Source organism: Fusarium verticillioides, chromosome 5 (genome assembly GCF_000149555.1).
Source record: "Fusarium verticillioides 7600 chromosome 5, whole genome shotgun sequence".
Classification (NCBI taxonomy): domain Eukaryota; kingdom Fungi; phylum Ascomycota; class Sordariomycetes; order Hypocreales; family Nectriaceae; genus Fusarium; species Fusarium verticillioides.
Genome location: NC_031679.1, coordinates 3,373,642 through 3,389,294, shown reverse-complemented (window position 1 = coordinate 3,389,294; position 15,653 = coordinate 3,373,642). Strand labels below are relative to the sequence as shown.

The 15,653-nt window shown below is 49.0% G+C and overlaps 4 protein-coding genes across 6 annotated transcripts; 1 reads left to right on the top strand and 3 right to left on the bottom strand.

Moving 5' to 3' along the window:
- Positions 1-195: 195 nt before the first annotated feature.
- Positions 196-1,225, bottom strand: FVEG_09148 (hypothetical protein; the record flags this gene model as incomplete). The annotated part of the gene is made up of 2 exons (XM_018898078.1): positions 196-864; positions 920-1,225. The coding sequence occupies 2 exons, from the start codon at positions 1,223-1,225 to the stop codon at positions 196-198; spliced, it is 975 nt and encodes a 324-aa protein (XP_018755877.1).
- Positions 1,226-1,596: 371 nt separating this feature from the next.
- On the bottom strand, positions 1,597-5,117 carry FVEG_09147 (hypothetical protein). The gene is made up of 3 exons (XM_018898077.1): positions 4,546-5,117; positions 4,232-4,496; positions 1,597-4,182 (listed from the first exon to the last, which is right to left on the bottom strand). Exons 1-3 carry the CDS (start codon positions 4,657-4,659, stop codon positions 2,243-2,245), a joined length of 2,319 nt encoding a protein of 772 aa, XP_018755876.1. The 5' UTR covers positions 4,660-5,117; the 3' UTR covers positions 1,597-2,242.
- Positions 5,118-6,142: 1,025 nt separating this feature from the next.
- FVEG_09146 (hypothetical protein) lies at positions 6,143-10,573 on the bottom strand (the record flags this gene model as incomplete). 3 transcript variants are annotated; one of them, XM_018898075.1, is made up of 8 exons in its annotated part: positions 6,143-7,911; positions 7,964-8,058; positions 8,118-8,673; positions 8,730-9,181; positions 9,233-9,371; positions 9,419-9,607; positions 9,667-10,145; positions 10,218-10,573. In XM_018898075.1, 8 exons carry the CDS (start codon positions 10,395-10,397, stop codon positions 7,494-7,496), a joined length of 2,508 nt encoding a protein of 835 aa, XP_018755874.1. In that variant the 3' UTR covers positions 6,143-7,493. The 3 variants fall into 3 exon arrangements, with proteins under 3 accessions (XP_018755874.1, XP_018755873.1, XP_018755875.1); XM_018898074.1 differs by having other exon boundaries at positions 6,864-7,911; positions 9,667-10,397; XM_018898076.1 differs by having other exon boundaries at positions 6,901-7,911; positions 7,964-8,673; positions 10,218-10,486.
- A 1,650-nt stretch (positions 10,574-12,223) lies between these two features.
- On the top strand, positions 12,224-15,287 carry FVEG_09145 (glutaminyl-tRNA synthetase). The gene is made up of 7 exons (XM_018898073.1): positions 12,224-12,775; positions 12,825-12,832; positions 12,880-12,953; positions 13,013-13,528; positions 13,580-14,406; positions 14,456-15,210; positions 15,267-15,287. Exons 1-6 carry the CDS (start codon positions 12,386-12,388, stop codon positions 14,534-14,536), a joined length of 1,896 nt encoding a protein of 631 aa, XP_018755872.1. The 5' UTR covers positions 12,224-12,385; the 3' UTR covers positions 14,537-15,210; positions 15,267-15,287.
- The last annotated feature ends 366 nt before the right edge of the window (positions 15,288-15,653 follow it).

Here is a 15,653-nt window from a genome sequence, read left to right as displayed (position 1 = left end):
TCTAAGTCCGAGGGGCGCTTTCAAATCTCTCACCGTGTCTGACAGGACAATGTAATGTAGAAAAGTACCTATCGCCGGTCTAGGTAGGTAATAAGAAGATAACTAAGTACTTTACTCATCATCGTTACGTTATGTCTTAGATTTGATCTGACAGTTTACCATGTACCTACCTAAGTCATGTGTTCTTGACGTCTATCACATGGAGAATCTTCTCAACGAGCTCACGCCCGCAGGATCTGCCGACACATAGTCATTCATGTCCAGCTCTGGACCCTCTGCATCTCCGTCTTTTTCGCCCCTGACAAGTATCGCGATACTTGTCCCCTCGCGTGTCCTACAAACACCACTTCCCACGGCGGCCTGAATCGCCCGAATCGCATATGAATGGACTGTCAAGGATATAAAGTCGTCGTCTTTCGTCGTCTCATTGAAGATATCCTCCAGAGCCCTCTGTTTCCTCACAACATGCTCCTCATCAGTCTCAGGCTCAACTCTATTGGTGAACTGGTCCTCCTCCTCGAACCCATCTTCGATCTTGTAGCTGGGATAGTTTTCGGCGATCCATGTGCGGTTCCTCCTGTAGTCGCAGGTGTGGCGGGTGATGCGCTCTCTGAGGAGTTCTTTGACGATGGGTTGTTGAGGTGGTGATTGTGAGGCCATGAGTGGTGAGAAGACGATGTCTGTTGTCTGAAGGCATCGCGCTAGAGGACTTGTGTAGAAGATTTTGGGCTGTGGTGTACCTTGCTTTTGGGTGAGATCGGTCCAGAAGGAGTTGAGATCTTGAGCTTGCTTTTCACCGACTTCAGTGAGAAAGGCGTCAAACCAGGTTTCTTTACCATCCCCATTTTGGAATGAGACTCTTGTCTGCTCATGTCAGTAAATGAAGCAATATTTATATGGCTCAGACGACAATGCATACATTCCACGCTTCGGAGCCTACTTGGGCGTGCATCTTATTGTGTACCCCAAGGCCATGCCGTGTGAGGTACAAGACTTTGTATGAGACATTGTCGGAGCTATTCCCATTGAGCCATCTCACATATGTCGCAAGTCGAGCCCAGTCCCTTTGATCTGGTGCATCTGGATCGCCAGAGGGGTATTTTTGATCTGGGATGAGGCCCAGGTTTGGTTGCGTCGTGACTTTTTCTCCAGGATATTGATGGGCAATGTCCGCGAGTTCAACAAAGATGCCAGGTTGGGCCTTGAAGGTCCATTTAGAGGACATAGTGAGATATAAATGTGATGTCTGATGTAGGAGGGTCCGCTAAATTGATTGATGCAAGCGAGTTATAATATTTGCATGAATCGATTGAGTTGGGTTAAGCTTGAAGATGGTCGGTTTGGTTTGGTTTAGGCATGAGGTCGCATGCTAGCGATAAGTTATGCACCCAAATAAGAAAGTTTGGGTCAGGCCATGACGTAGTTGGCATAGAAATGGGGCATCTCAATCAACATCACCAAAGAAAAAAAAAAATATCCAACGCCAAATCCACTCTTCTCATGATGAAAAAATTGAAACAAATTATTATAGAGTATCTATGATATCATCGTCTCCCATTGTTTCGCAACCAGTATCAAGACTGTGGTTACAATCAGCCCTGATAGTGGATCTCTTTGCATAACATATTCTCGTGACGTCGAGATATTAATAAAGAGGATATTTATAGATTAAGGTATAAAGACTTTGTACAAAACTTAAGCCTCTTTAATACTTAAGTAAGCTCTATAGGCCTCTTTTCCCTAGGTTTACTATCTAGAAGTTCCTAAAAGATACTCCCTTGGAAGGCCCTCGCTCTATAGGCGGGGAGCCTGTGTACAATATCCCGCTCAAGCTAGAAGAAATAAATAAAAAAGAGGACGAAGAAAGAATACAAAAAATCCTGGCGTCGGGCCCGGCGAGATGTAACTTAGACAGTCAGGATGACTATTGAGAAAAAGCGTGAAAATTGGGGGAAAAAAGGAAGAGCTCGTTGGCAAAAGATGTCCAAGGGAGGTGGAACTTGTGACAAGACGCCTGTCTGGCGTTATCGTAGAGGCATTCAGTCGTGCTGATATCAACGTTGCGACTAGACAGGCCGTGGTTCTGGTGGCGTTCTGTTATTCGCTTGCTCACTCAAGATCGTCGCGAGATGCCTGCATCATCATGAAAAAGCTTGCGTGAATCCATCATCGTTCAGAATGGTACGGCCGTTTGACATCATTCATGGGTAAAACGTTGAGTGAAATTTGATCAAGGGAGGGCTCAGTAAGCATCCTCATCTGTCCATTCACTGCCTGAAATGATGCGGTTACCATCTTGGTCAATCATCACTGGCCCATTATATGAGGCCGTCGGAGGTATGCCGCGTATGCGCTTGGATTGACTGCTCGTGGGTCGACCTGGCTCAGGTGAGAACCGCTTATTTCGAGTCGCCCTTAGCTTGGCGTAGTAGGCATCTGAAACGTCAAGCTCAGGCTCGCTGTTATCGTCATATGTCTCCCAGTTTTCAGATCCGGAGATGTTAGTCGATGCCATTGAGTTGCCAGAGATCTGTCTTGGCGGAGCCATCGGACGGTAGCCTTGTGAGCGGATGGTGGAATATGGGTCATGGAAGCTCTCTTCGCTATAGTATTGAGAGTTGTTGCTTGGGTGACTGCTGAACTGTGAATTGTTGCTGGGATGACTGCTATACTGAGAATTGTTGGAGTTGGATCTCGCTGTTCTAGGGCGATCATCATACACGTCCTCAGGCTCAACATGGCGAACAATGCTGGAATTGAGGCCCATGGACTTGTAGGGATTCATAGGGGCTTCGAGATCACCCCGAGCCATCAGGTCACGCATCTTGGGAGGAGGTGCCCGCATCAAAGGAGGACCAGGTCGGAAAGTATCAGCTCGCGACTCAGCACGAGGCCGTTCGGGAGAGTTGTTTCCGTGCTTCATGTTTGATAGCGGTACCCGAGCAGGGATTCGCGATGGACTCCTTGCAGGGCTACCAGGTATACTAGAAATGGAGCCTGTAGCTTGGTGTCCAGATCGCTTAGGAGGCATGCCAGCTGTAGGGGTTTTGGTCATGGACCGAGGAGGAGCAGACTTGGTTGCAGCTCGGTTTGGTACAGACTTGGGTGGTTTGATAGTTGAGGGAGGTGGACCAGCGGGTGTCTTAGAACGAGGCGGTAGTGCACCCTTCTTTGGCCCATCTGAGGCCTCAATCTCGTCCAAGTAACTCTCGCCATACACGAGGAAAGGTCGCCCATATTCGTCTTCCCATTTGGCAAGAATCTTGCGTAGATCGGCTGTGATCTTGGGGAGTTCTTTGGCGATACGCTTTCGCATCTTTTCCTCGCGGAGCAGCTTGCCAGGATCTCGCTTCTCACCCTTCTGGCCGCGTGCCATGAGTCGCGATGCGTCCTGACTGGAGGCAGCGAGATCATCACGCTCCTGGATCAAACTCTTGTGTCTATCTATGAGTGCCAATGTGGGTGCCCGCTGTTCTTTGAGAGCTTCCAGGCGGGCAATTTCACGCTCATGGGCCTCCAGAAGAGCGTCGCTGTAGACATCGGAAAAGGCAGGGGTGAACTCAAGCATCTCATCCTCGCAAAAGTATAGCGCATCCCAGAGTTCTTGAAGCTTGATGCGGGAATCTTCGACGAAAAGGTGGAGGTTTTGACGCTTGAGCTCGTTCAGTCGTGCCAGCTCGTCCTCAAACTCATTGATCTGTCGCACACCGCAGCCGCGGTTCGCGTTAAGGAATGGCTTGGTCTCGCTCTCGTCAACACCAAGCTTGATCCATAGAGCCTCGACGGAAGACCTGAGCTCCTTGAGCTTCTTTTCGCGGTTCTTCTTCTCATCTGAGAGTCTGTCGCGCTTGGAGCGGAGTCGGTTGATGTCTTCCTCATGTAGACCAAGTTGCTCAGGCGCATCGCGATAGTACTTGACGATGGCGCCATCTTGCTGCGCTTGGGGAATGCCCAGCTCAGCCCATAGGCCAATGGTCTGGTCGGCAAGGGCTTGGACAGTAGCGATACGACGAGAATACTCTTCATATACTCGTGTGAACTCATTGTCAAGTTTGTCAACGTAGGTGGAAGAAAGGTCAAAGTTGGGAGGGATGGACTGGTTAGGCCCTGTAGGTGGTAAGGGGATTTGGACGAATGTGGGCTCAAGATGAGAGGAATAGGATTCAAGGGCCACGACGAGTTCTAGGTGATGTTAGTGAGTGATAGAGAAAAGTTGTAGCTGCGAACGCACTCTTGACTTGCTCGAAGCGCTCCTTGTGGAGGCGACTGATTTGTATATGCTTCTCCTTCAGTTGTTGGAGGCATTGTGTTAGGGGATATGTGATGGTCAAGTCGTCATCGTCTTCGTAGTCACGGCGACGTTTTGAATCGTCCAACGATGCCTCCATTTGGTGAATCATGGTAATGATCTTCTTTGCCTCGTCGACCATCTCCTTCTTTTCTGAATTGACTAGTCGCACTTGGCTATTGAGTGCTTCAGACAATGCTGAGAACAACTGCTTAAGTTAGCGAGCTGCAATATGCTTTGCGACCAAGGAAACTTACCTCAGATTCCCGAGCTTCGCGCTCATGATCAGGGACGCCGATCTCATCGAAGAGACCGTGCAGCTGGGCAATACTGTTGTTAACCTGCTGCGCAAGGTAACTTGTGTCCACCATCTTGCTTGGTATCGCGACTTTGGCCGTTCAGGGGATGACGTGATCGGTGACGATGCTATATACAAGCAATGGGGTGAACAAAGGCGGTTGCGAATAAACGTATGTAGAGAGTATTTAAAATGCGTGCAGCGTGCAGCGTGCAGCGTGCAGCGTGAATCGTAGTCTCGGTTCTATTGGGTTGTTTGCAGTGCAACCGTGTGTGTCCAGTCGGTGTGTTTACTTTCTCTCACATATGGTCATCGAGTAGTGAAGTTTGTCGAGGCGGGAATAGCATCCTATGCGCAAAGCGAAGTTGATGATAGGTAGGTAGGTTTGCGAAAATTAAGTGCAAATGCCATGCACCGCAAAAGCGGATTCGTGATGATCAATTGACGAGTTGGAGAAAAAAAAGAGAGACTTTGAAAGCGGCTGAGACAAGAGAGAGTCCAAGGTCAAGTCGGAAGATAGACGGATCTAGCGACATAACATGAGAGTATTCACGGCGGCATCTGTCGCAATATGGTAAACGATAGGAAGCGGCGAGTTGCTACAGCAACCTCCCTTCCGGTTCAGGGAATGTGTAATTGGCGGGCTATTTCGGGGCGCCCCAGTGTTTCAAGCAAGCTTACCCCGCTGAAGCTCGCTTTTGACAGGGATGTTCCAGGGCTGTGAGGCCACTGAAAGCTTGGTAGAAGCGCGGCGGGGGCTGATCACCTTAGCACCTGTTGCTACTGAGCTCCAGTGGCCAGTGGCCGTGATTGGCCTGGAGTGGGAATCCCATCTAGCATCCTTGGCCCTCTGATTTCCAGGGACGGGCGGGCGGCCAGCTTTTGGCCCGTCCACGATGCCAGAACCAGGAAAAAAGATGGGATTTAATTGAGGACGGTGTTCCACTGTTCCGCCTTGAGATGGGATCGAATGATCAAAGTGTTGCGTGCAAACATATGTACCTATTCTCGCTTAAACATCTGAACCAGCGGTCTAGCGGCCACTTTATCACTAGGTAAGCCTTGAGGAGTAATAAAGCTTCCGTCCCGGGCACAGGTAAAGTTGGTTCCTTGTTTTTACCCCATGGGTCCAATATCGCACAAACATAAGGCCTTAGCAAGACAAGCATGAACCCGCAGTGGTCCGTATATCATCCTTACGCAAGTGTGTTCGGCGTCTTACTCCAACTCCTTGCATACAGTAGTTCAGTTGAGTTGACATGCATGTGCAGAAGCGATATCTAGTTCACAGGATAAGCGAATCAAGACTCCGCAAGCAGCAGAAGAAAACAAGACGAGACGGCCATGGATGTTCGTGTCACAAGAAAAGTAAGAAAGCGCTGAGCCGCAAGCAGAGTTTTCTTGCCATGGTAGCAACGGGGTAAGAAAAACAAAAAAAAACTCATTGTTCACATACAGCAGCTACCCGGGTTGCCTGTTGTTACCATCCATTAATCAGGTCTCTTCCATGGATTGGTCTTGTAAAAATCATGGTTTTCGTAAACAATCGTTTCAAAACTCAGCCTACGATTGGCGAAGAGCACCTGCAGCTGCAGCTGCAGCTATTATAGTCGATGTTTGTAACAAGCTTATGTACCTCGAATCCTTTCCAACGTTACCTTAGTACTTCTCACCATTCACTACCACTCACTCCGCATGTAAACAAAAAAGCATAACAGCGGGTTCCCTGGCATTGCCATAGCTACCCATCGTCTGCCCTCTGCAGCACATCTCACACATCGCCGAGGCCCCATGAACCTTGCCCCAATCGATCCCCGAGGGTTAATTGATTAGTTAGGTTGTTTACCTATCATTTATCGTACTGGTAAGGCCCAAGCTCCCCATGACATCCGCCATTGCTTCTTCCCATTCACTCCCCCTCACAGCTCTTGACGTATCACCTGGTGCGTGCTCTAAGCCAACGCTCGAGGCCGTCTCTTGTAATCAAACCGTCCGTATCATTCAGTCGCCTATTCCTCCCTTCATAAAAACTCTTACCATTACCCACGATGCAGCAGCTGTTTGCTAAGTTAGCTCTTCGCGCCATCTGGTGAAACGGGCTAGTCTGTCGGTTGCTAAAGTGCTTCTGCGTCATTCTCACGAGTCCACATCTTGAGCGGAGTGCGTCCAGATCGTGGTCGATCGATTTAATCCTTGCATTTTACTGTCGCCCGCTCCGGATTTGTACCGTAAACGGGAAGTTCAGCTCGCCCAGGAAAAGACGCGATGCCTTCACTGGATCCTGTCCACATTTCTTTGTCGATCTTTAGCAAGACCTGAGAACAACAACCTTGATATCTACCGGGTATCGAAAATCTATTAAAGCACCCATCCTGTGCCCAATGCTCCAATGCTCCGATGTCAAGTTTCCCATTGTGACAATGAACAGGCAGCACAAACACCAACAAGAAAATCCCAAATCCCCCAATACCTTGTAGAAAAATGAAACAGACATGTCCAAAAAGTTCCAATCAGCTGCTGGAGATCCCATAGGTATTAAAGCAGCGAAGAGCATACAGTGGTGGCCATTGGTGCCCGGAAAAGTGCTCTTTAGAGTCATCGGCTCTTTTCAAGACGCTCTGCGCATTTGAAATTCCTGGAGTGGATGTTGAGACCAAAGACAATACGTGATGTTCCGTTGCCATATCGTCGGGCTCGTTTCGTTGTCGCTGCATTGCGTGATCCTCATTGCACTTTGTGTCATTGCAATCATTGGGCGATGCTCCGAAACCGATGGCCCGGAGTCGCTCGTGTCGCCATCTCTCTTCCATTGTAAATCGATGAGAAAGACATCCGGATCATTGAAATGACCTTTGGAATCTGGTTCTCTGGTGCTATCATAGCGTCTTTGGCTTAGATGCTCTGTGATCACATCGTACTCCAGGATGGCATGCCATTGTCTTCTATGCCAGCCTTCAAGCCATTGTCGTTCATCTCCATAATTCCATACATATCCCACGAGAGGTAGTTTTGCAAATCGCTGAGATCTACTGCTTGGTGGTCCATGTGTGAAGTCGTAGCCCCTGGGGGTGTCCGTTGAGATACTGGCTGCTCGTGCTGTAGTTTGGATCGTGCGGGCGTTACTTCGGGTTGACTGCTCGCCCCAGACACAGAGCCAGCTCCTCTTTTGCTCGCAGTTGGACTGCCGCTCTCCACCTTGTTCCAAGCATCACGGTCTATCGGCTTCATATCACTGCTTTGACCTTGCGCAAGACGTGCCAGGCCAAGAGCTCCCATGGCCTCGTCAGGACTGCTTGTGACGGGGCTCCCAGTCAAAATCGGAGACCTAGAAAACATTTCTTAATAACGAACTGCATTGAGGGGTTTGTATTGCGCACCTTTCCTCATCGCCATGCAGAGGACGGTCGCTCATATGCTCATCCTGGGCAAAAGTCTTGCGAATCTTGGCTAGCCATCTTTCAGTCGTCGTTGCCTATTACCGTAGTTAGCAGCAAAACTCATGGCAAACGTTACGCCGGTCATTTCACATACTAGAGAATCGGCGAGTGGGAACAGAGCTGCCATTGTCCGTAGGATCTTGCTGTTACTTTCCACGGCATTGATTGCGTCCACAACAATCGTTTCTGCATCAGGTCTACTCAAGTCAAGCAGTCTTGCAATGTAGTACAGCATCACGCGGCTACTATCATAAGCAAAGCAGGGAAGGAGACTATCGGCAAGATATCGTGCACCATGTTGTACCGCCTCAGCCAAGATAGTAGAGATCTGCTTCGCGTGGTAAAAGCAATCAGCTTGCAAAGATTGCAGGAACTCTTGCTGGTTAGGTGGGAAGTAGAAAGGCTTGATCAACTTGAACAGATCAGGCATAGATATTCTGTAAAGATCTAGGAGATTGTGGTGATATGTGCAATGGAGTAAGACAAGTGACCCGAGCTGATCGGATTCGAGGCGTGCGTAAATAGTGTCAGTGGAGTATGAGATGAACTCGGGAAGATGTCGTCCCCAAGATCGCAAATCGGCATCAAGAGCTGCAAAGTCAGATTCGGGAAGCCACGGAGGCGGGCTCGTATTCAGATGCTTTACATATCTGCATTCAGTTAGATGCCGGTGTCCGTTCAGAGGGCTTTCGGGTTTCAAACGAACCTGACTACCCGTTTCCATAAGGTGACAATTCGGATGTAGTAAGCCATGATACCCATGTTGGCAGCCGGCCTTCGTGGGACAATCGCAGGAGGGAGGAATTGTAGAACGTGGCCAACACCGAGCGTCTCTGTTACACAAGGGATCCGAAGTCTGAAGTTACGTTCGTTACATGGCAACTGGATTTTAATATCGGCTTCACGCAGTAGTGTTAATTGATCAACACCACTACCCGTCCAGGCATCTAGGATGTAGCAGGCCCACATGAGTCTACGACGACTCTCCTTCTCAACGGCTGGAGGGGATGACTCGTTGGCCTCTGCGCAGAGAATGTCGGGTGAGAATTCGACGTTGAGCTGTAGTGCATGAGCCATTCGGACTGCGAGGCCACTCAGCATCAGAGCCTGGGTGTATTCGCCTAGTCTAAAGTGGAAGTCGTAAAGTAATATGCATGTCTGAACAGCTATGTCAGTCATCTGCGAGCCAGAACATTGCGGGAGAATTACCATGAGTCTTTGGACTGAAATCTTGCCAAAGTTGGTGAGTACCAGCATTTCAGCCTTTTGTGCCCAGCTGTTACCCGCAGCTCGGATCAAGCTAGCTTTGGCATCTTGATCCTCCAAATTGATAGACAGAGCATAGAACCTGGACAATTAGTGCGATGTTCACATAGTTCAGATTGAGGGACATACTTGGCTCCTTGTGCGCAAATAATGTGCAGTAGTGCCTTTTCGTCATCGGACTCAAAGCCCTTGTCTAACAGGCGAGCAAATGATGGTCTATGTACAAAAGCAAAGCATCGGAGAGGGTGAATGTTGGCAAAATAGTGGTCGACTACAGTACGAATATTGTTACCAGATGGGAGATCTGGTGATATGAGCCTAGGGGAGATAGGTCAGATGAATTGACCCGGATCTTTGGGAATGAAGCATCAACTCACCATGAATGAATAGACAACTCGGTATCATCGGAAAAGTCTATGGGTGGATTGATGCTGCTGGTATCTCTGGTGCTTGACCGATGAGACGTTGCGACATCGTTCTCCCGTGACTGGATGAGACTGTGTGACCTCAGGCTCTCTCCAGCAATTGAGGAAGCATCCAAAGAGGACTCTAAATCTTCCTCAGTCGAGCCCGAAGTTGGTGCCTTACTGAGGTTGCGTGCCCAGCGAGGAGCCGAGCCTCCGTCATACTGGCATTCGAGATTACGGGCGCTACATCGTGAACATCTCGGGCGGTCGCCGTCGCATTTAGTCTTTGATACACGACAGCTGGTACATGAGCGATAAGTCCTGATCTTCCTCAGGGACACAGGAACTGATCCACGCCGACTGCCAGACTTTGAACCATCATCGTCAACACACTCGAGTTGGAGACGTTCACAATTGCGACAGCCGTTGGGCCGACCGTCGCATTTGACCTGCGGTTTATCGCATGTGAGTTGGATTAATCTCTTATCAGACAGACACTGAGGAAAAATAACGGCACTTACCTTTCTCGCGCGACAGACTCGACAGCCCATGCTGCTGCTGCTGCTGCTTCGGTTGGCGCTGGCAAGACTCTCACTGTCAGCAAGACTCCGTGAGGTCTTGTGTCCAAGAACCAAGTTAAGGTCTTCCATGGTCGTCGCTGTAGATTTCCCATCTGCAGGTAGTTCCCCTGCCCTGCTCATGGCGAGCTGGCGAGCAGCCGATGGCGTGCGAGGGCCCTTTGCTATCAGAGGCTGGGCTGCTCTACAGCGACAGCAGGTGGATTGACGCCACAGTAAATCTTCGGGGAGATTGATTTAGGCGTCCTGTTAGAGCCTAGTTTGCGGTCAAGCTTGCGCTATGTGGGTTAAGTAACCCTTGTAACCGCTGTCAGCCATATCACGACATTGGCCTTGACAATGGCGATGGGCCTTGGTTCGCTGAGCTGAGTGAGAGCATCCCACGTCTGTGAACGGGGACTTCGGATGTCGGAAATCCTTGGTTGCTACCACGCCCCTTGTAATTAAATACGTAAAAGCACCCGCTCAGTTTTCTGCTCATGATTCCTATGTATAGTTGAACCCCCACTCTCGTCAGATTTACACCATCGTCTCTTGGTATGATGACAACCACCATCAGCTCCTTGTCTCGCGGAGAATATTGAGCAGAAACTCAAACTCCGCCTTGCGCCATCGAACCGTTGCAACTTTCCCCGCAATACGGAGTAGGTGTGATAGTGATTTAACGCTGTGACACTTTGAGCCTCTCGCAGTTGAGTCAAAGTGTGCGAGACTACTACTCGATGACGAATATCACTTCAATTTGGTGGGACAACTCGTTTCTCACGTGAACATTCTCGTAGCTCTTCAATATGTCTACAATTCTGTGAGTCGAGTTGTAAATACCCAAGAGCAAGTTCGTTCGACCGCTGGACGTTGGACATATTCGAAATCTCAATCCCTACTAGAATGAAGCAGTGGAATATGCATGCTTATCATCACGATCCTCCCCGGATCAACACCCACTTTCCGACCATGATATTGCATTTCGCCGGTACGAGGCATAGACTAGAACATATGGTAGATCCAGTCTCCAAGTCGTCGATATTGCACCTGAAGATTTTACCCATATATCATCCAGACAGCCATCCAAACATTAAATGGACCAAATCTGTATATACTGTGTGCCATGGGTAAGAAGTCATGCTTTTATTCCAGCATCGAAGTCAATAGCTTCTTCCTGGTCTTGCTTGGTTTGACTCATGTGTGCCTTTCATAAATCGTACTCTGTGTTACGAGTCCGATCCCCAACATACTTAGAAGCATAAACTGCTTATATGTGACGACAATTTGAATAAACTTAGGCTTCTCGAATAACTTATCGAATTACTGGGCATCCAGCTGCGACGTTCCGATCATAAGCCTTAATGGCCAATCGACGACCCGGTGTTGCTGCAGGGTAGCCGACTTGCTCGAGTAATATCAACGATATGGCTCTCTCATGATGAAAGACCCCATCAACTGACATGAGGAACTTCTCAAGTTAATCAAATCTTACATCAAGCAAGGCCAGACGTTGGTTTCCAGAAACAGAATGTTCGCAACAACTGTACGTGGAAGAACAGGACAACTAACCCTATTCTCATGGAAAATCTATGACAGATCTCAATGCCCGATGTCGCTTGCGATTATACTCTTGAACTCTTTGTCCTTATACAGAGACACATGCTCAAGCTCTAGTTGCAACGATCGTGCTTGTCGGCCAATCCTGTTATCATCACAGAGACTGTCAAAAGCATGATGATGGAGAGCAGTGCTCAACGATAGCTTCCTAGGCATGGCCAATATCTTCTGATCTTTATTCCCAAACTATTAGTATTGAAAATGAAAATAAAAGTATGAGTCAAGTTCTTCGACTTGGATACCTTAGTTGATGATGCTTGTCACTTTGTTATATCGGAGGTCCCTTATCTTTTTTATCTTTCCCCTTATGACTCAATGCCGCCCAATTGCAGCCCTCCAAAAGACCCCTCCATCCCCCCCCCACCAACATCTCGATAACTTTCCATCTACAAAAATAACCCCACCACGAGTTTCAACATCTAGCATAGCTGAGAACTTTCGAAAGCGAATAGAAAACACAGAGAGAATACCAAACGAAGCCGATCACCGATCTTACGCCAATTGACATCATGTCCGACCCTGTCGCTGAGGTCACCGAGGGCACTGTCAAGCTCGTGCTTGACGAGGTGACGGGGGAGCAGGTCACGCGCAACGAGTTGAAGAAGCGCACTCAGAAGCGAGCCAAGAAGGCTGCTGCCCAGGCCTCGCGAGAGGAGAAAGCGAAAAACCAGGAGGCTAACCCTAAGCTTGCTGCGCCTAAGCCCAAGGTCCAGGAACCTACCCAGCTCGACCCCGATGCTATGTTCAAGCAGGGCTTTCTCGCCGAAGTCTACAAGGAGCGACCTGTGAAGCCTGTAGTTACTCGATTCCCTCCCGAGCCGAACGGATATCTTCATCTGGGCCATGCCAAGGCTATCGCCATTGACTTTGGCTTTGCTCGCTATCATGGTGGCAAGACGGTAAGCTTGGGAGCGGGCTGTTGTGATTCATATTGCTAATACGTGTTAGATTCTTCGGTAGGATACTGTCTGACAAGTGCTTTTACCCTAGCTAACAAGGAAAGATTCGACGACACGAACCCCGATGAAGAGGAGGAAGTTTACTTCGAATGGATCCTGAAGATTATCAGATGGCTTGGTGGGCATCCTGTATCCGTGATCCTGAAACCGACTTGTTCTAACCTGATATCAACACAGGCTTTGAGCCTAGTGCCATCACCCACTCAAGTGACAACTTCCAGAAGCTCTTCGATCTCGCCAAGGAGCTCATCAAGAAGGAGAAGGCCTATGTCTGCCATTGTAACGAGGCCGAGATTAAGCTCCAGCGCGGTGGAAAGGAAGGAAAGGAGGGACCCCGTTATCGATGCAAGCACGCCGAGCAGGATGTTGAGACGAACCTCCAGAAGTTTCAGGACATGCACGATGGCAAATACGAGCCCCAGACCGCTTTCCTCCGCATGAAGCAGGACATCACAAGCGGAAACCCCCAGATGTGGGATCTTGCAGCCTACAGAATACCCAAGAAGCAGAAGCCTCACCACCGAGCTCCCGAGTGGAAGATCTTCCCTACCTACGATTTTACACACTGCCTTTGCGATAGCTTCGAGGGTATCACTCACAGCCTGTGCACGACCGAGTTCATTCTGTCCCGTGAAAGCTACGAGTGGTTGAACAAGTCCCTCGAGGTCTATGAACCTATGCAGAGAGAGTTTGGTACGAGTTCCCCATTGCGTGGAGCCTAGATGTAATGCTAACGAACAGCAGGCCGACTTAATGTTAGTGGAACCATTATGAGCAAGCGAGCTCTCAAGAAGCTGGTTGAGGGTGGCATTGTCCGTGGCTGGGACGACCCTCGACTCTATACACTAATTGCCATCAAGCGCAGAGGTATTCCTCCTGGTGCTCTTTTGGCCTTCATCAACGAGCTTGGTGTTACAACAGCCAAGACAATCATCCAGATTGCTCGGCTCGAGCAGACCGTTCGCCGATACCTCGAGAACACAGTACCAAGACTGATGCTTGTTCTGGATCCTGTCCCCATCGTCATTGAGGATTTGGAAGAGACCCAGGAGCTCGAGGTTCCCTACTCACCCAAGGACCCCAAGTTCGGTACACACAAGGTCCGCCTTACCAAGACCGTTTACATCGACCGCTCCGATTTCCGAGAGGAGGACATCAAGGGCTACTTCCGGCTTGCCCCTGGAAAGACTGTTGGTCTTCTCAACGCTCCTCACCCTATCAAGGCCACTTCATTCGAGAAGGACGAATCAGGCAAGGTCACCAATATTAAGGCTGTGTTCGACAAGGGGAGCAAGCCCAAGACTTACATCCAGTGGGTGCCTGAGGGCTCCATCAAGCTAGAAGCCCGAGTGCATAGCGCTCTGTTCAAGTCTGATGACCCCACAGCCGTTGAGGGCGGCTTCTTGAACGACGTCAACCCCAACAGCGAGGTTGTCTATCCTGAGGCCCTGGTTGATGAAGGCTTCAAAGAGGTTCGCGAGAGAGCTCCCTGGCCTGTCACTGCTGGCGAGACGAGCGAGGCTAGCGGCCCCGAAAGTGTTCGATTCCAGGCCATGCGTGTTGCCTATTTTGTGAGTATTTATCATACTGGATCTCAACCTATAACTAACAATTCTTCAGGCTATGGACTCGGATAGCACAGATGACAAGATCGTGCTCAACCGCATTGTTTCATTGAAGGAGGATCGCGAAAAGAACTAGGAAAAGGTGCCATAAATAAAGAAATGAGCCCACTTTAGAAGACTGAGACGTGTTATCTGCTCTGCTTTGCAACAGAGACACGGCGGACTTGTGGCTTGAAAGAGTATGTAACAGAAATGTATTCATGATGATGTCGAAAGTTGTGCTTGACGGGGAGTGTAGACGAGAGTGGTAGTAAGGAGCGAGAGATACCTAAACCTATAACCATAGCTGAAGATGATTTGTATTCTATATGATCAGGCATGATCAACTATAAATGTGTAAGTCTAAAATAGCATTGAAATGCTTATCTCGAGGCGGAATCCATGAGTTTTCATTGTTGATCGTACTAACTTGTGGCTATGAACGGGTAATGGCATCCGTTACCTTGCAGGGCTGAGATCGCAGATTCGGGTATTTTCCCTGATTTGGCGTAGGGCATGATTGAAACAATGTCAGGATCAGCACTGGGAGATGAGATGCCTATGCTCAAGACTACTCAGCGATGGACGGGACCGAGATATCTTGTTCCATCCCCAGGCTGGCTAACATTCCTCACGATTGTAACTCATAATCAAGATTTGTGTTCTCATAGTTACGCCCTTTTACTGGTCAGAACTTTAGCTGTGATACCCAAGAAGAGTTTCCCCTCGTTTCTTGCATACAGTGAGACGGGTAGTGGCAGGTAACGAGAAGTGAGTCTATGTCGTCAGAACACAACGAACGACCTGAACAATTAACCGAAAACAAGAAATCAATGTTGAGTCGAGGGTCCTTTGCTTCGGTTCTGAGCTAGCTGCAGAAACGAAGTCAGGTTAATTGCCACCTCAAGCGCCGTGGTGATTGGTTGAGGCACTTGAGGCAGAAGGATTTCCATGCTTGTTAATTATCTCGGTGAAGATATTTGGGGGCCACAAATATCATCCTTGCATCTGAAGCACATCCTCCTCACCACCAGAACCAAGAACTGATCTCTGAGAACTGCCCGTCTCTAAAATTACTCTAGAACTTCAGCTCAAGATATTGTTTGAGCCTGAAGGAGTAGCTTAACCCACCAAACTCAAGACATGAGAGGGTCTAGTCATGTTTGACCATGGCTCAAGCCTCAAGCTATATACACAGCCCTATTGAGAGGTCG

Coding starts and splice junctions, on each gene's coding strand:
- FVEG_09147 (XM_018898077.1), bottom strand. CDS start 4,659: ATGGTGGACACAAGTTACCTTGCGCAGCAGGTTAACAACAGTATTGCC. Junction 4,497..4,545: donor GCGAAGCTCGGGAATCTGAG/GTAAGTTTCCTT, acceptor TAACTTAAGCAG/TTGTTCTCAGCATTGTCTGA. Junction 4,183..4,231: donor GCGCTTCGAGCAAGTCAAGA/GTGCGTTCGCAG, acceptor AACATCACCTAG/AACTCGTCGTGGCCCTTGAA.
- FVEG_09145 (XM_018898073.1), top strand. CDS start 12,386: ATGTCCGACCCTGTCGCTGAGGTCACCGAGGGCACTGTCAAGCTCGTG. Junction 12,954..13,012: donor GAAGATTATCAGATGGCTTG/GTGGGCATCCTG, acceptor ATATCAACACAG/GCTTTGAGCCTAGTGCCATC. Junction 14,407..14,455: donor CCATGCGTGTTGCCTATTTT/GTGAGTATTTAT, acceptor ACAATTCTTCAG/GCTATGGACTCGGATAGCAC.